General features: G+C 47.4%; 1 protein-coding gene across 1 annotated transcript in view; it reads left to right on the top strand.

The window, feature by feature from the left end:
* The window catches only part of LOC137340214 (catenin alpha-3-like), a 1,497,032-nt gene that overhangs the window by 969,935 nt on the left and 501,390 nt on the right, over window positions 1-25,707 (top strand). The window contains exon 10 of the mRNA XM_068002618.1: window positions 21,710-21,802. Within this exon, the coding sequence (XP_067858719.1) occupies window positions 21,710-21,802 (93 nt within the window). The remainder of the gene's footprint in view (window positions 1-21,709; window positions 21,803-25,707) is intronic.

Here is a 25,707-nt window from a genome sequence, read left to right as displayed (position 1 = left end):
AAAAGGGAGGGAAGGGTCAGGTGAGGGGAAATTTAGAAATCTAATGAGAAAAGTCAAGGCAACAGAGCAGTGTAGTGATTTGGGTAAAGATAAGCAGAGTGTGGCAGGAAGGGACAGAGAGTTTATCAATAATAGAGCATCAACAAGCAGGAAAAAATGGTAAAAAAGTCAAAACTAAAGGGTCTTTATCTGAATGCACGGAGAAATCGGGAATTCATGCAAAATGGAGGCCTGCAGCCTCCTTGAAAGGTTTTAAGGCCTGACCTGCCTCCTGGGAGCGGGCTGGCCACCCACCCCTCGTCCCGCCCTGGTGAAAACTGGAAATGGGCGGGTTGGAGGCGGGTCTGAAATGGTGGCAATTTTCAATGCCCCCGCCGTCCCCAACCCACCCGTTTTTTCCTTTTAAAATCAAACCCATGGTTGCAAAGTGACCAAGGTTGGGAATTAAATATTCCAGGGTACATGACGTTTAGAAAAGGCAGGCAGAATAGAAAAGGGGGGGGGCTAGCCCTAATAATAAAAGATGGCCTAAGGACAGTGGTGAGAAAGGATCTTGGCTCAAGAAGATCAGGAAGTAGAATCAGTCTGGGTGGTAATAAGAAATAACAAGGGGCAGAAAACTCTTGTGGGAGTAGTTTATAGGCCCCCTAATAGTAGCTATATAGTTGGACAGAGTATTAATCATGAAATAACAGGAGCTTGTAACAAAGGTAATGCAATAATCATGGGGGCTTTAATCTTCATATAGACTGGGCAAACCAAATTGGCAAAGGCAATTGGGACGACGAGTTCGTAGAATGCATGCAGACAGTTTCCTCGAGCAATACATCATGGAACCAACCAGGGAACAGGCTATTTTAGATCTTGTATTGTGTAATGAGACAGGGTTAATTAGTAATCTCACAGTAAAGGATCCTCTGGGGAAGAGTGATCATAATATGATAGAATTTCACATTGAGTTTGAGAGTGACGTACTTAAGTCAGAAACTAGAGTCTTAAACTTAAATAAAGTCAATTTCATAGGTATGAGGGGCGAGTTGGCTGAGGTAGATTGGGAAATTAGATTAAAGGGTATGACAGTTGGTAAACAATGGCAAAGATTTAAAGAAATATTTCAATATTCTCAACAAATACACATTCCATTGAGAAGTAAAAACTCCACAGGAAAAGTGATCCATCCGTGGCTAACTAAAGAAGTTAAGGATAGTATTAGATTAAAAGAAGAGGCCTATAATGTTGTGAAGACGAGTAATAAGCCTGGGGATTGGGAGAGTTTTAGAAACCAGCAAAGGACAACCAAAAAATTGATAAAAAGGGAGAAAATAGAATATGAAAGTAAACTAGCAAGAAATATAAAAACAGATTGTAAGAGCTTCTACAAGTATGTAAAAAGGAAGAGAGTAGCAAAAGCAAACGTTGGTCCCCTAGAGGATGAGACAGGAGAAATTATAATGGGGAATCAGGAAATGGCAAATGTATTAAACAAATATTTTGCATCTGTCTTCACAGTAGAAGACACAAAAAGCATACCAGAAATAGTGGGGAACCAAAGGGCTAATGGGAGTAAGGAACTTAAAGTAATTAATATTAGTAGAGAAAAAGTACTTGAGAAACTAATGGGACTAAAAGCCGATAAATCCCCTGGTCCTGATGGCCTACATCCAAGGGTTCTAAAAGAGGCGGCTGCAGAGTGAGTGGATGCATTGGTTATGATCTTCCAAAATTCCCTAAATTCTAGAATGGTCCCAGTGGATTGGAAGGTAGCAAATGTAACCCCGCTATTCAAGAAAGGAGGGAGAGAGAAAACAGGGAACTACAGGCCAGTTAGCCTGACATCAGTCGTTGGGAAAATGCTGGAATCCATTATTAAGGAAGTGGTAACAGGGCACTTAGAAAATCATAACATGATTAGGCAGAGTCAACATGGTTTTATGAAAGGGAAATTGTGTTTGACAAATTTATTTGAGTTTTTTGAAGATGTAACAAGGAGGGTAGAACCAGTGGATTTTCAAAAGGCATTCGATAAGGTGCCACATAAAAGGTTGTTATGCAAGATAAGGGCTCATGGGGTGGGGGGTAATATATTAGCATGGATAGAGGATTGATTAATGGACAGAAAACAGAGAGTCGGGATAAACGGGTCATTTTCAGGTTGGCAGGTTGTAACTAGTGGGGTGCCGCAAGGACCAGTGCTTGGGCTTCAGCTGTTCACAATCTATATTAATGATTTAGATGAAGGGACTGAGTGTAATGTATCCAAGTTTGCTGACAATACAAAGCTAGGTGGGAAAGTAAACTGTGAGGAGGACACAAAGAGTCTGCAAAGGGATATAGACAGGTTAAGTGAATGGGCAAGAAGGTGGCAGATGGAGTATAATGTGGAGAAATGTGAGGTTATTCACTTTGGTAAGAAGAATAGAAAAACATAATGGGGGAAAAATTGGTTAAGGGTCCGTTCTGGGCGATGTTAGCGCGCACCCCGTGCCCGACGGACCCTGGGCAGGCAGGATTCAAGTTTGGTCCCAAGGGAGCACGACCTGCAATCGGCGTTCCTTTCCAGGCCTTGCACGTGGAATCAATGGAATTTGCACTTTCCATCACCAGAGGGAGCTCCATCTCTTAAAGGGAAGATGTTTCTTAGAAATTTCTTAAAGGTAGCTGGTACCTGTTATTTGATGAAAATAACAGTCTACTGTCTGCATGGAGTCTGAACAGAGATCAGACATCGCACACGTAAAACACAGATGCTGATCCCATCCCTATGTTTACACACTGATGAGTTATGTTAAAACATTGAATAAAAGTTGCGCACTACTAAATCCCACATCCTCCAATCTGCACACCAGACCTCACCAATCTGCCAATCTGAGTTGGTACCAGGCCTGCGAGAGAGCATGCACCAAGGTTCTCTGCTGATGCACTAGAGACCTTGGTGTAAGAGGTGGACAGAAGGAGGGACATCCTATATCCGCAGTGGGGTGGGAGGAGGGGGCATGAACATGGATGCAGTGCAGGAAGAAGTTCAATGTTTTGACACGAGTGGTCAAGGTGAGTGAGGTCAACTGTCAAGTGATGTCTCCTACCAACTGCACCACACACTACACCCCCATCACACACATACCAATAAACTCTTTCCATCAGTACTCAACTCTTCCAATCAGATGCTTCCTCTCACCCTTAAACATTACCACTGTTTCAAGCCGCCCACCCATAACTCACAGGCCACACACACTGGCAGCTATTCAACTAAGACAGGCACATCACCCAGGCTCACGCCTCAATTTCTTGCAGGAGAAGGTGGTGCATATCAGGAGGCAGCAAGTGGCAGTGGCATTTAGCCCCTCGAGCCTGTTCCACCATTCAATGAGATCATGGTGGACCTGTGATCTAACTCCATATACCCGTCTTAGCCCCATATCCCTTAATACCCTTGGTTCACAGAAATCTATCAATCTCAGATTTAACATTCATAAGTGAGCTAGCATCAACTGCCGTCTGCAGAAGAGCGTTCCAAAGTCTCCCACTCTTTGCGTGTAGAAGCATTTCCTAACTTCACTCCTGCACGTCCTGGCTCTAAATGTTAGGCTATGTCCCCCCGTCCGAGTACTCAAGTCTAGGAGACCTCCAAAAACAGTTACAAATGTCTCGGCAGCCAGAGACAATAATCCAGCAACTAACCTATAAATCCTGCATGGTCCCTTCAAATAGGGTGGGGTGGGGGGTCCTCCAGACACTCTAAGACACGTTCAGATGGTCGGGGTTAAGACTGTGTTGAGTTGAGCGTTAAGTCCCAAAATGGGGTCTATCACTTTAAATCAGCGTTGCACACTGATTGAAGCCATTTTCTCCCTACTTTACATGATTCCAGCGTTTCTTATCTGCGCCAACTCCTATACCAAGATGGTGCCTGGCACACGTCACGCAGGAAACCGAAACAACGGGCGCTACACGGCCCAATTTAGCGCCCAATATTTTTTAAATGGTGAGGAACTATTAAATATTGGTGTTCAGAGAGACTTGGGTGTCCTCGTACAAGAAACACAAAAAGTTAGCATGCAGGTACAGCAAGCAATTAGGAAGGCAAATGGCATGTTGGCCTTTATTGCAATGGGGTTGGAGTATAAGAGTAAGGAAGTCATACTACAATTGTACAGACCTCATCTGGAGTACTGTGTACAGTTTTGGTCTCCTTATCTAAGGAAGGATATACTTGCCTTAGAGGCAGTGCAACGAATGTTCACTAGTTTAATTCCTGGGATGAGAGGGTTGTCCTATGAGGAGAGATTGAGTAGAATGGGCCTATACTCTCTGGAGTTTAGAAGAATGAGAGATGATCTCATTGAAATATACAAGGTACTGAGAGGGCTTGACAGGGTAGATGCTGAGAGGTTGTTTCCTCTGGCTGGAGAGTCTAGAACTAGGGAGCATAGTTGCAGGATAAGTGGACGGCCATTTAGGACTGACATGAAGAGGAATTTCTTCAGTCAGAGGGTTGTGAATCTTTGGAATTCTCTACCCCAGAGGGCTGTGTATGCTGAGTCATTGAATATATTCAAGGCTGAGATAGATAGATTTTTGGACTCTAGTGGAATCAAGGGATATGGGGATCGAGCAGGAAAGTGTAGTTGAGGTCGAAGGTCAGCCATGATCTTGTTGAATGGCGGAGCAGGCTCGAGGGGCTGTATGGCCTACACCTGCACCTATTTCTTATGTTCTGAACCCAAACCCTGAATCCACACCTGGCCCTCACCCATACCCAACCCAAACCCTGAATCCACACCTGGCCCTCACCCATACCCAACCCAAACACGGAATCCACACCTGGCACTGACCAATACCCAACCCAAACCCTGAATCCACACCTGGCCCTCACCCATACCCAACCCAAATCCTGAATCCACACCTGGCCCTCACCCATTCCCAACCCAAACCCTGAATCCACACCTGGCCCTCACCCATACCCAACCCAAACCCTGAATCCACACCTGGCCCTCACCCATACCCAACCCAAACCCTGAATCCACACCTGGCCCTCACCCATACCCAACCCAAACCCTGAATCCACACCTGGCCCTCACCCATTCCCAACCCAAACCCTGAATCCACACCTGGCCCTCACCCATACCCAACCCAAACCCTGAATCCACACCTGGCACTGACCAATACCCAACCCAAACCCTGAGTCTGTTAATCCACTTGCCTTCTATATGATGCGATCTCTGCCCCAGTCAGGAACCGGTCCAGCTCCCTCCTGAAGGCAGAGAGTCAGCACCCACCAGACCAGCCGGCTATGAATTCCAGAGGCTCACTACTCTGGGAAAAGAAGAACTGCCGAACATCCAGTCTATTCCCACTCTTCCATAGTTTAAACCCGTGTCCCCATGTCCTCCCCAACCTGTCAAACTGAAATAATCCCTCAATAGGCATGTAATCCAGCCCTTTCGTTATTTTATAGACCTCTACAGGTCTCCTCTGATGGAGAGGCGAGCTGATTACTCTGCCATCCCAGTGTAGTGTTTCCTAACGTTACCGAGTGGGGGAAGAGTCCTCGGACCGCAGGAGGCAGGACGTATGTCCAATCCAGCCTAGGAGAGAGAGGGATTGGTCCAGTCACCTCTAACCTCCCTTCTATCCTCCTGTCCCACTGCGCTATAGGCTCATCCCGAGCCACATTTACAAAACATAACTGAAATCTTCATGGCGGGGGTGGGGGGGTGGGCTTGTGCCCCCTTTAACACTAACTCCGCCCCTTTCTGATGCTGCAGCCTGCATGCCCTTCCCCTTGTCCCCCCTCCCTCCGACACCAGGGGACGACCCCCCCATGAAGAACGATACCCCTCGTCAGCTCCCTCGGCAGAGCGGAGATTCCGCCTGGAGCCCGCCCGGGAAATCGGGTCGCGTCCCCGCGGGGAGGAGCTGGCGAGAGGAAGTCCTGGCCCGAGCCTCCTCCGCTGGCAATACCGCCCCGCGGGGAAATGCAGCCGACAGGGGGTCAGCTTTTCTTTTTAGTTTGTCCCCTCCACCCCCTTTTTCCTGCCAGTCTTCTTTCCCCCTCCCCTCCTGATGGTGTTGTCTTCAGGCTGCCCAGCCCAGTGCCTGCAGGGGATCTTTACCCAGGTCACTGGTTCCAGTAAAATGTCGGACGTCACACATGATTAGATGATAATGAAGCCTCCCCCACTCCGCCCCCCCACCCACCCTCAGCCTCCTGACACTCTGTGACGGCGGGAGGGGGCTGCTGTCTGCTGAGGACTGCAGATTTAAAGTCTGTGATTCTGGGGTACTGTGCACAGTTCTGGTCTCCATATTACAAAAACACATAGAAGCACCACATATAGTAGGTGCAAAAAAGATTCACAAGGATGAGACCAGAACTCAGAGGATATACTTATCAGGAAAGGCTGAACAGGCTGGGGCTCTTTTTTCTAGGAAATAGCAGGCTGAGGGGTGACCTGATAGAAGTCTTTAAGATTATGAAAGGGTTTGATAGAGTAGACGTAGAGAAGATGTTTCCATGCTGGGGAGACCAGAACCAGGGGCCATCAATATAAAATAGTCACTAATAAATCCAATAGGAATTCAGGAGAAACTTCTTTACCCAGAGAATGGTGAGAATGTGGAGTTTGCTACCACAAGGAGTAGTTGAGGCGAATAGTATAAATACATTTAAGGGGAAGCTAGATAAACACACGAGGGAGAAAGGAGTAGAAGGATATGCTGATAGGGTTAGATGAAGACGGGTGGGAGGAGGCTCGTGTGGAGCATAAACACTGGCATGGACCAGTTGGGCCGAATGGCCTTTTTCTGTGCTGTAAATTCTATGTTGTCCTCAGCGGCCGATTTAAAAGTGTATCATTAAAATCGAGCTTTCAGTAAGGAAGCCTGCCACCGCTGGTGCGGACTAAAGTTAGCGAGCCAATCTGAGTGACCATTTTCTTTCGCTCAGGTAGTCTTGGGAATTCCTCCCCTGTGTCTGACAGTCCCTCGCGGTGACGAGGGACAGTATTCAACAGACCGAGGGATCCGTCACGGCTGATTGCTAGTTGCAGAGTTGGTTTCAAAGGCAATAGGTTTACTTTATCTCTGCTCCATTAAATGAACAGTTCACTGAGCCTGGTTCATTTGTTATGCTCCTTCCATTGGCCAGTGGATACTTCCACACCTGTTCGATCAGATTTAACAGGCAGAGATTAGAAATTCATCAGGAACCCATCTGCACAAATACAAATCACAGTGCTGAGAGTGTGATGTGCAAACTTCATATTCCTCATTTAGGGTTTTAATCATCTCCCTCGAGAGAAGAGAATTCTGCCATCCTTTTCCACTCTCTGTGATACACTGGACTGGATTTTAACCCCGACCCACCCGGTAGTTAAAATCCCCCAGGTGGCTTATTCGGCAGTGTCCCGCCTGTGTTAAAATTGGATCGCCAAGTGGTGAAGGATAGACTACTACAGCCTGGTCTTCAGTTGCTTCCAAGCCTTTATTCACAGAGATCCCCCTTACACACACCACGCCCTAGATAAGCTCTCATATAAAAAGGATACAAGAGAGTCCCCAAGTAATACCCACCACCTGAATACAATTACCACTAATTGATATAAATCATGCAATTTACACCCTGAACAGGGGACGAAACCGCCCGCCCAAAGCCTGGTGGGGTCCTTTAAAGATGCCGATCGGGATCCGATGATGTCATCGGGCTCCGACGGCACGTTTAACTGCGGCCTCAGGCATTCCGTCCAGGTGAGGGCCTGTCAGAAAAGGATCAGAAGCAGAAGAGGCCGTTCAAGATGCATTTGTTATTTTCCTTTGTGGGGCCCCCGAGGAGCAGGAGTGCCTCCCCTGCTCAGAATCCCCACTCCGTTCCAACTTACCACCCTGAACCCCAGTCCCCACAACGACCTGCGTCCCTCTGGATGGCCTTTCACCGCCAGATTGTCCACAAGCGGGCAGACACTTCCCGCCCATTCCAGGTGGCCTGTTAATGAGGCCTGGTGGTTAAAATCTCCGAGGCCTCATTCTGTCATGGGCGGGCAGGAATCTAACTGAAACCGGAAGCCAGTTAAAATCCAATCTTCTGTGTAGAAGAGCATTTCTTCCATCTTTAGACTGATGCAAAAGGTTCAGATCCACCCATTTTATATCCCTTTCCCAAACACCAGCCGCCCCCCCCTCCCCGTTGCTGCCTGCTTCTTTCACCAAATTGCTGCCCAGCACGGGTCAGTTTGTGTGTCTCTCCGTGGAGCTCTGTCACTGATGTGAGGAAAATGGATCAGCCCGAAGGGAATTTCACCTCCTTCGTCCACAAATCTTTGATGGTGGCGGGACAAGTTGAGAAGGTTGTTAAAAAAGCATATTGGGATCCTGGGCTTTAGAAACAAGAGGCATAGAGTACAAATGTAAGGAAGTTATACTAAACCTTTATAAAACACTGGTTAGGCCTCAGCTGGAGTATTGTGTCCAATTCTAGGCACCGCACTTCAGGAAGGATGTCAAGATTTTTGAGAGGGTGCAGAGGAGATTTACGAGAATGGTACCAGGGAGGAGGAACATTTTTTTTATTCCTTCATGAAATGTGGGCATTGCTGGCAAGGCCAGCATTTATTGACCATCCCTAATTGCTCTTGAGAAGGTGGTGGTGAGCCACCTTCTTGAGCCGCTGCAGTCCATGTGGTGAAGGTTCTCCCACAGTGCTGTTAGGAAGGGAGTTCCAGGATTTTGACCCAGCGACGATGAAGGAACGGCGATATATTTCCAAGGATGATGTGTGACTTGGAGGGGAACGTGCAGGTGGTATTGTTCCCATGTGCCTGCTGCCCTTGTCCTTCTAGGTGGTAGAGGTCGTGGGTTTGGGAGGTGCTGTCGAAGAATCCTTAATCTCGCCGAAGAAAGTCATAGTAAGAATAAAACCGGATGGACCACCCGGCATCAGACAAGTAGGCACCGGACACGACAAAGGCAAACCAAGCCCAGTCGACCCTGCAAAGTCCTCCTCACTAACATCTGGGGACTTGTGCCAAAATTGGGAGAGCTGTCCCACAGACTAGTCAAGCAACAGCCTGACATAGCTATACTCACAGAATCATACCTTTCATCCAACCTCCAAGACTCTTCCATTCATCATCCCTGGGTTTGTCTTGTCCCACTGGCAGGACAGACCCACCAGAGGTGGCGGTACAGTGATATACAGTCAGGAGGGAGTGGCCCTGGGAGTGCTCAACATTGACTCCGGACCCCATGAAATCTTATGGCAAGGGCACAGAATCTACTCTGGGTGGGGACTTCAATGTCCATCACCAAGAATGGCTCGGTAGCACCACTGCTGGCTGAGTTCTGAAGGACATAGCTGCCAGACTGGGCCTGTGACAGGTGGTGAGCGAACCAACATGAGGGAAAAACTTACTTGACCTCGTCCTCACCAATCTACCTATCGCATATGCATCTGTCCATGACAGTATTGGTAAGAGTGACCACCACACAGTCCTCGTGGAGATGAAGTCCCGTCTTCGCACTGAGGACACCATCCAAAGTGTTGTGTGGCACTACCACCGTGCTAAATGGGATAGATTCAGAACAGATCTAGCAGCTCAAAACTGGGCATCCATGAGGCGCTGTGGGCCAGCAGCAGAATTGTATTCCAGCACAATCTGTAACCTCATGGCCCGGCATATTCCTCACTCTACCATTATCAACAAGCCAGGGGATCAACCCTGGTTCAATGAGGCATGTAGAAGAGCATGCCAGGAGCAGCACCAGGGGTACCTATAAATGAGGTGCCAACCTGGTGAAGCTACAACACAGGACTACATGCATGCTAAACCGCGGAAGCAACATGCTATAGACAGAGCTAAGCGATTCCACAACCAACGAATCAGATCAAAGCTCTGCAGTCCTGCCACATCCAGTTGTGAATGGTGATGGACAATTAAACAACTAACGGGAGGAGGAGGCTCTGTAAACATCCCCATCCTCAATGCTGGCGGAGCCCAGCACGAGTGCAAAAGACAAGGCTGAATCGTTTGCAACTATCTTCAGCCAGAAGTGCCGAGTGGATGATCCATCTCGTCCTCCTCCCGATATCCCCACCATCACAGAAGCCAGACTTCAGCCAATTCGATTCACTCCACGTGATATCAAGAAACGGCTGAGTGCACTGGATACAGCAAAGGCTATGGGCCCCGATAACATCCCGGCTGTAGTGCTGAAGTCTTGTGCTCCAGAAACTAGCCGCACCTCTAGCCAAGCTGTTCCAGTACAGCTACAACACTGGCATCTTACCGACAATGTGGAAAATTGCCCAGGTATATCCTGTCCACAAAAAGCAGGACAAATCCAATCCGGCCAATTACCGCCCCATCAGTCTACTCTCAATCATCAGCAAAGAGATGGAAGGAGTCGTAGACAATGCTATCAAGCGGCACTTACTCACCAATAACCTGCTCACCGATGCTCAGTTTGGGTTCCGCCAGGACCACTCGGCTCCAGACCTCATTACAGCCTTGGTCCAAACATGGATAAAAGAGCTGAATTCCAGAGGTGAGGTGGGAGTGACTGCCCTTGACACCAAGGCAGCATTTGACCGAGTGTGGCACCAAGGAGCCCTAGTAAAATTGAAGTCAATGGGAATCAGGGGGAAAACTCTCCAGTGGCTGGAGTCATACCTAGCACAAAGGAAGATGGTAGTGGTTGTTGAAGGCCAATTATCTCAGCCCCAGGACATTGCTGCAGGAGTTCCTCAGGGCAGTGTCCTAGGCCCAACCATCTTCAGCTGCTTCATCAATGACCTTCCCTCCATCATAAGGTCAGAAATGGGGATGTTCACTGATGACTGCACGGTGTTCAGTTCCATTCACAGTTCCTCAGATAATGAAGCAGTCCGTGCCCGCATGCAGCAAGACCTGGACAACATTGAGGCTTGGGCTGATAAGTGGCAAGTAACATTCGCGCCAGACAAGTGCCAGGCAATGTCCATCTCTGAAAAGAGTGAGTCTAACCACCTCCCCTTGACATCCAACGGCATTACCATCGTCGAATCCCACACCATCAACATCCTGGGGGTCAGCATTGACCAGAAACTTAACTGGACCAGCCATATAAATACTGTGGCTACAAGAGCAGGCCAGAGGCTGGGTATTCTGCAGCGAGTGACTCACCTCCTGACTCCCCAAAGCCTTTCCACCATCTACAAGGCACAAGTCAGGAGTGTGATGGAATATTCTCCACTTGCCTGGATGAGTGCAGCTCCAACAACACTCAAGAAGCTCGACACCATCCAGGACAAAACAGCCCACTTGATTAGCACCCCATTCTCCACCCTAAACATTCACTCCCTTCACCACCAGCGCACTGTGTTTACAGTGCGTACCATCCACAGGATGCACTGCAGCAACTCGCCAAGGCTTCTTCGACAGCACCTCCCAAACCCGCGACCTCTACCACCTAGAAGGACAATAGCAGCAGGCACATGGGAACAACACCACCTGCACGTTCCCCTCCAAGTCACACATCATCCCGACTTGGAAATATATCGCCGTTCCTTCATCGTCGCTAGGTCAAAATCCTGGAACTCCCTTCCTAACAGCACTGTGGGAGAACCTTCACCACACGGACTGCAGCGGTTCAAGAAGGCGGCTCACCACCATCTTCTCAAGGGCATTTAGGGATGGGCAATAAATGCTGGCCTCGACAGCGACGCCCACATCCCATGAACGAATAAAAAAAAAGAGTTACTGCAGGGCATCCTGTAGATGGTACACACTGCAGCCACTGTGCGCCTGTAGTGAAGGGAGTGAATGATTAGGGTGGTGGATGGGGTGCCAATCAACCGGGCTGCTTTGTCCTGGATGGTGTCAAGCTTCTTGATTGTTATTGGAGCTGCACTCATCCAGGCAAGTGGAGAATATTCCATCGCACTCCTGACTTGTGCCTTGTAGATGGTGGAAAGGCTTTGGGGAGTCAGGAGGTGAGTCACTCGCCGCAGAATACCCAGCCTCTGACCTGCTCTTGTAGCCACAGTATTTATGTGGCTTGTCCAGTTAAGTTTCTGGTCAATGGTGACCCCCAGGAAGTTGTTGGTGGGGGATTCGGCGATGGTAATGCCGTTGAATGTCAAGGGGAGGTGGCTGGACTCTCTCTTGTTGGAGATGGTCATTGCCTGGCATTTGTCTGGCGCGAATGTTACTTGCCATATATCAGCCCAAGCCTGGATGTTGTCCAGGTCTTGCTGCATGCGGGCTCGGACTGCTTCATTATTTGAGGGGTTGCGAATGGAACTGAACACTCTGCAATCATCAGTGAACATCCCCACTTCTGACCTTATGATGGAGGGAAGGTCATTGATGAAGCAGCTGAAGATGGTTGGGCCAAGGACACTGTCCTGAGGAACTCCTGCAGCAATGTCCTGGGGCTGAGATGATTGGCCTCCAACAACCACTACCATCTTCCTTTGTGCTAGGTATGACTCCAGCCACTGGAGAGTTTTCCCCTTGATTCCCATTGACTTCAATTTTACGAGGGCTCCTTGGTGCCACACTCGGTCAAATGCTGCCTTGATGTCAAGGGCAGTCACTCTCACCTCACCTCTGGAATTCAGCTCTTTTCTCCATGTTTGGACCAAGGCTGTAATGAGGTCTGGAGCCGAGTGGTCCTGGCGGAACCCAAACTGAGCATCGGTGAGCAGGTTATTGGTGAGTAAGTACCGCTTGATAGCACTGTCGACGACACCTTCCATCACTTTGCTGATGATTGAGAGTAGACTGATGGGTGGTAATTGGCCGTTACATGGCAAGACTGGAGAGACTGGGATTGTTCTTCTTAGAACAGAGAAGGTTAAGGGGAGATTTAATGGAGGTGTTCAAAATTATGAGGGATTTTGAGAGTAAACATGGAGAAACTGTTTCTATTTTCAGGAGGGTCGGTAACCAGAGGACACAGATTTAAGGTAATTGGCAGAGGGGAGATGAGGAGAAATGTTTTTTATGCAGCGAGTTGTTATGATCTGGAATGCACTGCCTGAAAGGGCGGTGGAAACAGATTCAATAATAACTTTCAAAAGGGAATTGGATAAATACTTAACAAACAAAAAATTGCAGGGCTATGGGGAAAGAGCAGGGGAGTGGGACTGAATAGATAGCTCTTCCAAAGAGCTGGCACAGGCACAATGGGCCGAAAGCCCTCCACCTGTATTGTTAGATTCCATGATTATCTTCAATTGAAGGCCTCATTGGTGATCTCTCTTCTCATACTCTTCCCATATAAATTGAATGTTACCTGATGTTAACAATGGGACAATTATCTGAAGCGTCCTTTAGTCTCTTGGAGTTGTCGATGGGTATTGTCTTTTAAGTGATTTCTTTCTCCTGACCCGCTCCTCACAATAGGACGTTGACTCAAATATCTGCATTTTCTTTAGGTTGGTTTTGAATAACCTATTAGCTTCTGCCAAGCGTGTCGAGGGGCTGTAACATTCTAACTGTGTGCTGGTTTGTGGGAAACTCTGCAGCCAATTTGAGCACAGCAAGGTCCCACAAACGGCAATGATATAAATGACCAGATCATCTAGAGATGTTGGTTGAGGGATAAATATTGGCCAGTGCGCCAGGGAGAGCTCCCTTGGTCTTCTTCGAATAGTGCCATGGGATCTGTCACATCCAGACAGCAGCTCCGACAGTGCAGCACTCCCTCAGTATCAGTCCAAATGATGGGCTTAAAGTCCTGGAGAGGGTCTTGAACCCACGACCGTCTGACTCAGAGGCGAGAGAGCTACCTACTGAGCCACAACTAATCGCTCTGAGATTAACTGCATGCTGATTGTACAGACATCAATGGCGCTTAAAGGTACTGATTGCATAATTGAGGAAAATATGTTGTTGCTACGTTCCGCCCCCCCTCCCCCAAGCTGGTCGCTGCCACACTGTCCTCTCTGACCCCTGGCACCCCAGGCTGGTGATTATAGGTTTGAAGAAATAGTATGTAGAGATTGGTCTAGATTTGCTAATCAGTGTTATTTTAATACAGGCACCAACCCAACAGGCGCTGATCAGATCATCTCAACTATTGAGCCATTTGTTTTTGTAATGATGATACAGATATGTGGTTTTCATGGAAGAATGGAGGGAATCACAGAACGCGATCCCGGAAGCAATGGCAAAGGTCACCAAAAAGCTCGTAATCACGCTGAAGCAAAGAATTGAATTCAACATGTTCAGTCACCATAATCCAGCGCGGCTAAAGATAAACGGAATCGTGGAGTGTAACCCCCAAATCACTGGCGAAAATTCCCACAATCTCGGAACAAAAGCAGAATTCGACTTATTTGCTCAGCATAATCCAGAGGCCCTAGTCACAAGGCCTTTTCCTAGTTCCTTGAAGTCACATACCTCACCGAGCAATGTTTACAGTCCACTATATAAAGTTTTGTGTCTGGAGAAATATTAAATAATTCCCTGAAAGTGTGAATGCAGGTAGAGAATGCGAATAGAATTTAGAGTTTTATAAACAGGAGCATGGAGTACCAGTGTAAAGAAGTAATGATACACTTGTACAAGGCAGTGGTTCGGCCACACTTCGAGTACTGTCTGCAGTTTTGGGCGCCCTATTATAAAAAGGACATTAAAGCCGTAGAGAGCGTGCAGTATAGATTCATCAGGATGATGCCAGGGATGGAAAACTGTAATTATGAGGAGAGACTTGAGATACTGGGACTATTTCCACTGGAGCAGAGAGGGATGAGGAGATGTAATAGAGGCTTTTTAAATGATTTTTGAGACAGTAAATAGGGAAAGACTATTCACTTTGGTTGGGGAGTCTGGGATGAGGGGTTGTCAATTTAAAATTGTCACTAAGATAGTGAGGATAGAGGTTACAAGACATGTCATTATGCAGAGGGGTGTTTGATTCTCTGCTCCATGTTTGAACCTCTCCAATCAGGTTTCCACCCCTACCACAGCATTGAAACAGTCCTAATCAAAGTAACAAATGACATCCTATGTGACTGTGACCATGGTAAATTATCCCTCCTCATCCTTCTCGACCTGTCTGCAGCCTCCTCCAATGCCTCTCTTCCGTTGTCCAGCTGGGTGGGACTGCCATCGCCTGGTTCCAGTCGTAGCCAGAGAATCACCTACAATGGCTTCTCTTCCTGCTCCTGCACCATTACCACTGGAGTCCCCCAAGGATCTATCCTTGGCCCCCTCCTCTTCCTCATCTACATGTTGCCCCTTGGCGACATCATCTGAATACAAGGGTCAATTTCCACATGTACGCTGATGACACCCAGCTTTATATCTTTAACTCCTCTCACGACCCCTCCACCATCTCTGTCTTATCAGATTGCTTGTCTGACATCCAGTCCTAGATAAACCACAATTTCCTCCAGCTAAACACTGGGAAGATCAAAGCCATCGTCTTTGGCCCCCACCACAAACTCCGTATTGGCCACTGTCACAGGCTGAACCAGACCGTCCTATTTGACCCCGAGTGGTACTTTCAACCCCATTTCCCCTCCGGCACAAAGAACGTCTACTTCCACGTCCAAAACATCGCCCCTCTCTGCCCCTGCCTCAACCTTTCTGCTGCTGAAACCCTCATCCATGCCTTTGTCATCTCCAGACTCAAATATTCCCCAATGCTTTGCTGGACGCCTCCCATCTTCCACCCTCCATAAACTTGAGCTCATTCAAATCTCTGCTGCCCGAATCCTAACTCGCACCAAGTCCCGTTCACCCATCATCCTGTGATCGCTGACCTACATCAGCTCCCAGTCCAGCAATGCCTCAATTTAAAAATTCTCATCCGCGTGTTCAAATCTCTCCATGGCCTCGCCCCTCCCTATCTCTGTAACCTCCTCCAGCCCTACAACCCTCCAAGATTTCTATGTTTCTCCAAGTATGATCTCTTGTGTATACCCCCTCCCTTCACCCCGCCATTGGCAGCAGTGCCTTCAGCTGTCTAGGTCCCAAGCTCTGGAATTCCCTCCCTAAACCTCTCTGCCTCTCTACCTCTCTCTCCTCCTTTAAGATGCCCCTTAAAACCTACCCCTTTGACCAAGCTTTTACTCACCCCTCCTAATATTTCCTTCTTTGGCTCAGTGTCAATTTTTGTCTGATTATGTTCGTGCGAAGCGCCTTGGGAAGTTTTATTACATAAGAGGTGCTATATCAATGCAAGTTGTTACTGGAGCATGTGCCTTGCCACAGGGATTGGTTGAGGCAGAGAACTTTGCACCTTTTAAGGCAAAATTGAATAAATATTTGAAGCAGAGAAAGATACAGGGCTATGTGAGAGCAGGACAGCAGGATGTATTTTGGATTCCTGTAACAAGGAGCCAGTATGGACACGATGGGCTGACTGGCCTCTTTTGTGCTGTAAACACCTATGGTTGTGTGTATGATTGTACAGTATAGGTTTTCAAACTGGGGTCCATGAGGGAACCCCATGCACCCCCAACACCATCAGGTTTTGTATTTTCTGCATCTGTTGACTTACAGCAGTCCCCGCCACTTAAAACCTCCACGTTTAAAACGGGCAGTCGATTATATTGGCCAAAAAGTGATAACAAATATCCATTTTCATTAACGTCGATTCCAAAGTTGCCAGTTATAGCGTCTTAAGTCTTCCGTTTATTTCAGGCAGAAACAGCTATGCTTACTCATTAGTTCACACCTCGTTAAGGCGCACTGAATGGCAGCATCTGTGGGGAAAGAAACAGAGTTAACGTTTCGGGTTGAAGGCTTTTCGTTCGTGTTAGCTCGTTTGTGTTCAATTACCTTTTGTGTACTTAAGTCCTTCTAATGGGGTTACTGTTTGTGCTAAGCACTGACAGCAGTTTAAGTAAAGCTGCAGGTCAGAGTGGAGTGGGATAAAAACTGGGCGAAAGGTCACTACACAGAGAGAACGTTTTTGTCAATTACTGAAAAAGCACTACCCCGTTATACCGGCCATAGAGGCAGGCAAATCGCGTTCACATGAACGCACCCACTGTAAGTGGTGGGGACTGTACCACGTTGTTAAATTACTGCCGTGGGCCCAATGGGAACGGGGAGTCCAGGCCTGACTCAGGCCTGGTCCTCCAAGGATGACTTCTAAGACTTTACCACTAAACAAAAACTTGGACAAAGATGCTTTTTTGTTGTCACAGTGGTGGTGCCTTGTATTAGTGTAACTGGGACGACAGGAGGATTGGGCTGTTTTTTAATTAAGTAGATTAACTGAAATTAATTGAAATTAATTGGATTGTGTTTTTTGTGCAATTAGAAGTGAGGGACTGGCAAAGAGCACACAGTGAATTGCTGATTGAGTCCTCAGTTAGATTCTTGTAGGTGTATACGGTCGTATTACAAGACAGTGGGTTTTCTGGTGGGAGATGGTCAGGAAATGGGCTTTCGAACTTAAACTTAATCAGTTATAGCTAATTCTCACTTGCTTGCCTGGTCTAGCAGACTGAGCTGCACTGAGAAAGAATGTCTCTGAATCTGTGAGACCAGGGCAGGTAAATGAGAATTAGTTCCAATTAATTAAAGTAGAATAGAAGCAGTCCGCTTGATTGGCAGCCCATCCTTCACCAGCTTAAACACCCACTCCCTCCCCCACCTTAAACACCCACTCCCTCCCCCACCTTAAACACCCACTCCATCCCCCGCCTTAAACACCCACTCCCTCCCCCGCCTTAAACACCCACTCCCTCCCCCACCTTCAACACCCACCCCCACCCCCACCTTAAACACCCACTCCCTCCCCCACCTTAAACACCCACCCCCACCCCCACCTTAAACACCCACTCCCTCCCCCGCCTTAAACACCCACTCCCTCCCCCACCTTCAACACCCACCCCCACCCCCACCTTAAACACCCACTCCCTCCCCCACCTTGAACACCCACCCCCACCCCCACCTTAAACACCCACTCCCTCCCCCACCTTAAACACCCACCCCCACCCCCACCTTAAACACCCACTCCATCCCCCACCTTAAACACCCACTCCATCCCCCACCTTAAACACCCACTCCCTCCCCCACCTTAAACACCCACTCCATCCCCCACCTTCAACACCCACTCCATCCCCCACCTTCAACACCCACTCCCTCCCCCACCTTCAACACCCACTCCCTCCCCCACCTTCAACACCCACTCCCTCCCCCACCTTCAACACCCACTCCCTCCCCCACCTTCAACACCCACTCCCTCCCCCACCTTCAACACCCACTCCCTCCCCCACCTTCAACACCCACTCCCTCCCCCACCTTCAACACCCACTCCCTCCCCCACCTTCAACACCCACTCCCTCCCCCACCTTCAACAACCACTCCCTCCCCCACCTTCAACAACCACTCCCTCCCCCACCTTAAACACCCACTCCCTCCCCCACCTTAAACACCCACTCCCTCCCCCACCTTAAACACCCACTCCCTCCCCCACCTTAAACACCCGCTCCCTCCCCCACCTTAAACACCCACTCCCTCCCCCACATTAAACACCCACCCTATCCATCACCTTAAACACCCACCCTATCCATCACCTTAAACACCCACCCTATCCATCACCTTAAACACACACCCTATCCATCACCTTAAACACCCACCCTATCCATCACCTTAAACACCCATCCCATCCATCACCTTAAGCATCCACCCCATCCATCACCTTAAACACCCACCCCATCCATCACCTTAAACACCCACCCTATCCATCACCTTAAACACCCACCCCATCCATCACCTTAAACACCCACCCTATCCATCACCTTAAACACCCACCCTATCCATCACCTTAAACACCCACCCCATCCATCACCTTAAACACCCACCCTATCCATCACCTTAAACACCCACCCCATCCATCACCTTAAACACACACCCCATCCATCACCTTAAACACCCACCCTATCCATCACCTTAAACACCCACCCTATCCATCACCTTAAACACCCACCCTATCCATCACCTTAAACACACACCCCATCCATCACCTTAAACACCCACCCCATCCATCACCTTAAACACCCATCCCATCCATCACCTTAAGCATCCACCCCATCCATCACCTTAAACACCCACCGCATCCATCACCTTAAACACCCACCCTATCCATCACCTTAAACACCCACCCCATCCATCACCTTAAACACCCACCCTATCCATCACCTTAAACACCCACCCTATCCATCACCTTAAACACCCACCCCATCCATCACCTTAAACACCCACCCTATCCATCACCTTAAACACCCACCCCATCCATCACCTTAAACACACACCCCATCCATCACCTTAAACACCCACCCTATCCATCACCTTAAACACCCACCCTATCCATCACCTTAAACACCCACCCCATCCATCACCTTAAACACCCACCCCATCCATCACCTTAAACACACACCCCATCCATCACCTTAAACACACACCCCATCCATCACCTTAAACACCCACCCCATCCATCACCTTAAACACACACCCCATCCATCACCTTAAACACCCACCCTATCCATCACCTTAAACACCCACCCTATCCATCACCTTAAACACCCACCCCATCCATCACCTTAAACACCCACCCTATCCATCACCTTAAACACCCACCCTATCCATCACCTTAAACACACACCCCATCCATCACCTTAAACACACACCCCATCCATCACCTTAAACACACACCCCATCCATCACCTTAAACACACACCCTATCCATCACCTTAAACACCCACCCTATCCATCACCTTAAACACCCACCCCATCCATCACCTTAAACACCCACCCCATCCATCACCTTAAGCACCCATCCCATCCATCACCTTAAGCACCCACCCCATCCATCACCTTAAACACCCACCCCATCCATCACCTTAAGCACACACCCCATCCATCACCTTAAACACACACCCCATCCATCACCTTAAACACACACCCTATCCATCACCTTAAACACCCACCCCATCCATCACCTTAAACACACACCCCATCCATCACCTTAAACACCCACCCCATCCATCACCTTAAACACACACCCTATCCATCACCTTAAATACCCACCCCATCCATCACTATGTAGTTTAGCTACAGTGCATACTATCTACAGGACTCACTGCAGCAACTCGCCAAGGCTTCTTCGTCAACACCTCCCAAACCCATGACATCCACCACCTAGAAAGACAAGGGTAACAGGTGCATGGGAACACCATCAGCTGCAAGTTCCACTCCAAGCCACACACCATCCTGACTTGGGATTATATTGGCCATTCCTTCATCATCACTGAGTCAAAATCCTGGAACTCCCTACCTAACAGCACTGTGGGAGAACTTTCACCACTCGGACTGCAGCAGTTCAAGAAAGCGGCTCACCACCACCTTCTCAAGGGCAATTAGGGATGGGCAATAAATGTTGGCCTTGCCAGCGACGCCCAGATCCCATGAACAAATAAAAAAAAACTAGCGATGGGCAATAAATCCTGGCATTACCAGCGATGCCCACATCCCCAGAATGAATTTACAAAAGCAACATGTTCGTAATGGCAGGATCGGGTGCTCAGCAAGTGATGTGTGCGGCATGTGCAATGTCGGATAGTTCTTTATACGTTCTTGGATTGTGAGCGTAGCTGGCATTTGTTACCCATCCTTAGTTGCCCTGCGAAAGTGGTGATACAACGAGTGGCTTGCTAGGCCACTTCAGAGGGCAGTTAAGGGTCAATCACATTAGAGTCACGTAGACCAGACCGGGTAAGGACGGCAGGTTTTCTTCCCTAAAGGACATTGGTGAACCAGTTGAGATTTTATGACAATCCGACAGCTTCGTGGTCACTTTTACTGTTACCAGCTTTTTATTTCCAGATTTTTGTTTAAACTGAACTCAAATTCTCAAACTGCCGTGGTGGGATTTGATCTCTGGATTATTAGTCCAGTAACATAACCGCTGCCCTGACATCCTGGATTTGCAATGTGGATAAGATTACAAATACATGAAGTGTCAGAGGGAATGTAAAAGAGGCAGGGAGAGAGGGAAGGAGAAAGAATGAGAGAAGGAGAGATTCCAGATCAGTGGATCAGTGCAGGTAATGGGTTTGGGTTCATGGTTTCTTGAATGGTATACTTGTAGTTACACTCAGTCGATCTGTGAGCACACTGCTACACTTTATTTCAAACTGGCTCTGTATCAGCACACACTTTCTCTCCCAAGCTCCTGAGCCATGAAAGCTTGGCCATTGCTATTCTGGTGTCATGGACGAGACCTCTCCTTTGATTCGATGGGGAGATTATACGCCTGTCAGGACAGTTTAACCGTAAATGGAGGAGTGTGGAAAATATTATTATCAGGAACATTAGACAGGGTAGGTTTCTCTTTCAAGCCGGGAGTGAAAACATCACTCTCTCTGAGAGTACTTAAGGACACGAGGAGAGAGCTTGCACCTTGCTTTATTAGATTAGGTAATTTTCAGTCAGACCTGACGAGTTACCCTGAGGCTCCCTTAGACGCTTCTGAATGTAAATATTGAAATATATCATACTATGTTTTGGTAAATTTAGGATGGACTATAAACGATTGGACTAATAACGTAGTTATTGCTTTGAACAATCAGCTTATCATAAATTTGAATGTACTTCTCATTACTTAGACGCTTTAAATATGTAGTATATTAAATAATTAGGAGTATTTATTTTATTTCATCAGATACTTTGTTCGATTGGATAATGTTCGCTTTTGTCTGCCTTTGCAGGTGGCCAATCTTGCTTGCTCAATGTCAACTAATGAGGAAGGAATCACTATTATTCAGATGGCAAGTCACCGCATCGAGACCATGTGTCCTCAGGTATGGCAAGCTCGGTAATTAAAATATGCGATACTTGAACATTAATCATAAGAAGCCATGTAGGAGCTGAAAGATGCGCAGAGAAAACAATTAAGACTGTTGTATTGATCAGATCTTATTATAATCAATCTTTCCCAATTTTCTCCTTTCCGCTCCTGAATGGGCTGACTTTTGTTAGGTTACAGTTCCCCATTACGGTCACTTCCCAGGCCCTTGCCCACCCTTCATGTGGCAGCCTTAAGAACTTGCCTTTCTGTAGCACCTTTCCATCCTCGGAATGTTCCAAAATGCTTCACAGTCAGTGAATAACTTTTGAAGTGTAGTCACTGTTATAATGTAGGCAGATGCGGCAGCCAATGTGTGCACAGCAAGGCCCCAAAAACACCAGTGAGACGAATGACCAATTAATCTGTTTTTTTTTTGGTGGAGTACAATGAGGGGGCAATGTTGGCCAGGGCACCAAGTCTCCTTGCTCTTCTTTGATTAGTGCCATGGGGTCTGTCACATCCACCTACACAGAGAGACAGAGAGACCACACCTCCGACAGTGCAGCACTCCCTCGGTACTGCACTGAAGCATCAGCCTAGATTATTTGCTCAAATATTAGAGTGGGCCTTGAACCCATGACCTATTGACCCATTTGTGAGAGTGCTACCACTGAGCCAAACTGACACTTATGCATGAGCCTAGACAATGAGTACTGACTAGTTATTGGACTATAAAGAAGATTACAGGCGAGCTCGATACAGTTCTCACCAGTTGGCAGCGCACACATCCAGCCGCAGGCAGTGGACAGCAGTCAACAGTGAAAACTTGTCTGGTTTTGCCCTCCTATCTCTTGGATCAATTATCACACCTCAGCTCTAGACCTTGCTGAGATCAGCTATTTCAGCACAGACCTTAGATAGAACTTGACTCCATCTGCTTAGAGCAACACCAGGAGGTACCGATATCCACAACGTCATCAGGGGAGCTCGTTGCTGCCATTTTTGCTCAAGTCAATCGCCTGATGCTTACATTTTGACTTTTGATCAGTTCACAGTTTGATTTTGTAGTTGCGGGCACTTTTATGGATTGATAAAACTCAGTGAAAGGAGACTGATACAAAAATCATTCAAATGGGTGAAAGGAGGAATATTTAAAACAAACCATTCTCGTCAAATCATTTAAATCGTCTATGGCTAAAAGTTAACCCATGAACATTCCTCCGAACCTATTTTCTAAATGTCATATGTTGTCCTCATTGTATTGAACTCCTACAGACCCTTCAGAGCCTCCACAGCTGTCGACAGATATGGCTGGTAACCCCATGTAGCATCATGTCAAATAGCCCACTGACACTCATTGTCGAGGCTCATACTCAACGGTCAGCCATGGATCAGTGGTCAGAAAGTTGTGGCTTCAAGCCCCACTCCAGAGACCCGAGCTCTCAAGCTCCTTCAGTGCGTTACTGCGGTAGGTGCACTCTCTCAGGTGAGCTATTGAACCATATTTCTGTTCAGGTGGATGTAAAAGATCCCATGGCACAATCGAAGAAGAGCAGGGTGTCTGGGCCAGCATTCCGACATCACCCAAAACAGAGATTAACTGGTCATTAATCTTGTTGGTTGGGCATGGCTCAAGATTCCTCTTGTCAATCATCAAGCCCTTATTGACGGAAGTGTTTAAGCAAGATAAACAAGTTATAAACAAGAAACTAAAGTTTCCTCATGACCCTTGTGTTAAACAAAAATATTCAACAAAGAGGAAATCGGCCTGTAAAAAGCTAAAATTCATCGATGCTGCACTCCCAGTGGGGGGCGGTGCTCAGAGGGAGCACAGGTCAGGAATAGAGCAGCAACATAAACCCCAGATCTCCAAGTCACACTCCCTTCAAGTGCATCTCCCCACTGGCAGTGCAGGATTGGTTAATTTACCCTTCAATATCTATCAACCCAGATGTTCTGAGAGGACAATTGAGCACAATATCCAAGAAGATCTTGGTTTCCCATCACTGTGTGTTGCAATATGGGACTAACCACCCATTGGTTGGTATAAAGATGGTTACGGCCTTGGAAGGAGCATTCATGTCGCAGCCTGTCAGACCGTTAATCAACCTGCGAATCCTTCCCCTACTTCACACTGTTCTCCAAGGGAAGAGTGCGAAGACCCGACAACAACAACATTGCAGGAAGTCTATGTGTTTTGATGAGTACAAATAAAAAACTGACCTTCATTAGCCCAGCGAAACCAAGAGTGGTGCATCAGAGACGGTGAAAGAATTACTTGAAACAGAACAGAGTTGTATTATTCTCTGCCTTTGAGAATTTGAAGGACATAATCGAGGCTGAAGTGGGCTGAAGCATTAGTGATCCTGGTAACTGTCTTCCATTCTGTGGTAGGTTGTCTGCTACATTTTCAATGATAGGAACAAGCTTTATTAAAATGAATGTGTGAAAAGCTTGCATCTGGTTGTGTTGTGTATGTACTACAGTATAGGTATTTCTGTACTTGCACGGTGGTGCACAGGCTTCTGTGAGGGCATAGTTATCTGTTACCCAAGACCTAATCAGTGGGTCAGTCTTTGAGGACACATTGGAGCACCAACAAGGTAGCTCAATGTCTTGGCCACCATACAAGCTTCGATGAATGAATGACTGAGAAAGATAGAGGGCTCCATGTCAGAGATGAGTGCCTCCATTGCTGTCATACGTAATGGATCAATGGTTGACTGTGTTGAAGGGCATCATAGAGACAGAAAGTAAGCAACATTGTGACTCCATTCCATAATATTCTCACTGCAGCTATGTTTCAAATGGATTCTAATATCCTGCAGAGGGAATACTGTTGACCATGAGGAAAGGTTTTTCTATCTGCATGGATGCATGTTACAGCCATGGGAAGATGCCCCTCACCGGTGGCCTCATTATGACAAAACAAAGGCAGAGAGCCTTGGCCACATCATTTTAGGTGCTCCACTACGAAGTGTTGCTGGCCCATCAAAAAACTTCCACCTTAACATCACTGACTGTATGCAAAATAGAGCTGATTGAATTAGGCTGGACTGTATCCATAGAAGTGCATCAGGGATGCAGGCATTTGAGAATATCACAAACCAAATGATGACTTTCGGTTCTGTGGTCTTTTGGCCATCAGGGTGTTAGGTTTTGATGCACAGTGGACCAAATGGATTGAAGATTGAGTGAGCGCGAAATACTGTTTAGACCAAATAAAGGTCTGTGGAGTGGTATTGGGAACCTTAAGGTAGCCAGCTCAAGCCTGTTGGGAGACTTTGGTGGTGGAAATAATTTGTTGGTTATGAATGGAGAAGCTGGAGGTGTGTGTGAGGTTTCCATTGGACTCCAATGATATAGAAAAGGAAGAGACTAAATGCTGCCTGGTTAGGAAATGCAGTGGTGATTGCACATTCTTGCAATTAACATGTCCTCACAGTGTCACAATCTATCCCGTTCATAAACCTTTTTTTGCCAAGCTGACAAATAGACTGCCCTGGATGGCTGTAGCAATTGAGAATTTGAAGGACATAATCGAGGCTGAAGTGGGCTGAAGCATTAGTGATCCTGGTAACTGTCTTCCATTCTGTGGTAGGTTGTCTGCTACATTTTCAATGATAGGAACAAGCTTTATTAAAATTAATGTGTGAAAAGCCTGCATCTGGTTATGTTGTGTATGTACTACAGTATAGGTATTTCTGTACTTGTACTTCTGTACTTGCATGGTGGTGCACAGGCTTCTGTGAGGGCATAGGTATCTGTTACCCAAGACCTAATCAGTGGGAACATCATGGGGCTGATTTTAACTGGACGAGAAATGGGCAGTGGCGGTGGAAGGTAAGATCGGGCAGGGTGTAAAATGGGTGGCTGAACCCCTTAAAATAGTTAAAATGGACCCCCATGCATTGCAGG

Source organism: Heptranchias perlo, chromosome 21 (genome assembly GCF_035084215.1).
Source record: "Heptranchias perlo isolate sHepPer1 chromosome 21, sHepPer1.hap1, whole genome shotgun sequence".
In the NCBI taxonomy this organism is placed as follows: Eukaryota; Metazoa; Chordata; class Chondrichthyes; order Hexanchiformes; family Hexanchidae; genus Heptranchias; species Heptranchias perlo.
This window is presented reverse-complemented; position numbering and strand designations above follow the sequence as displayed.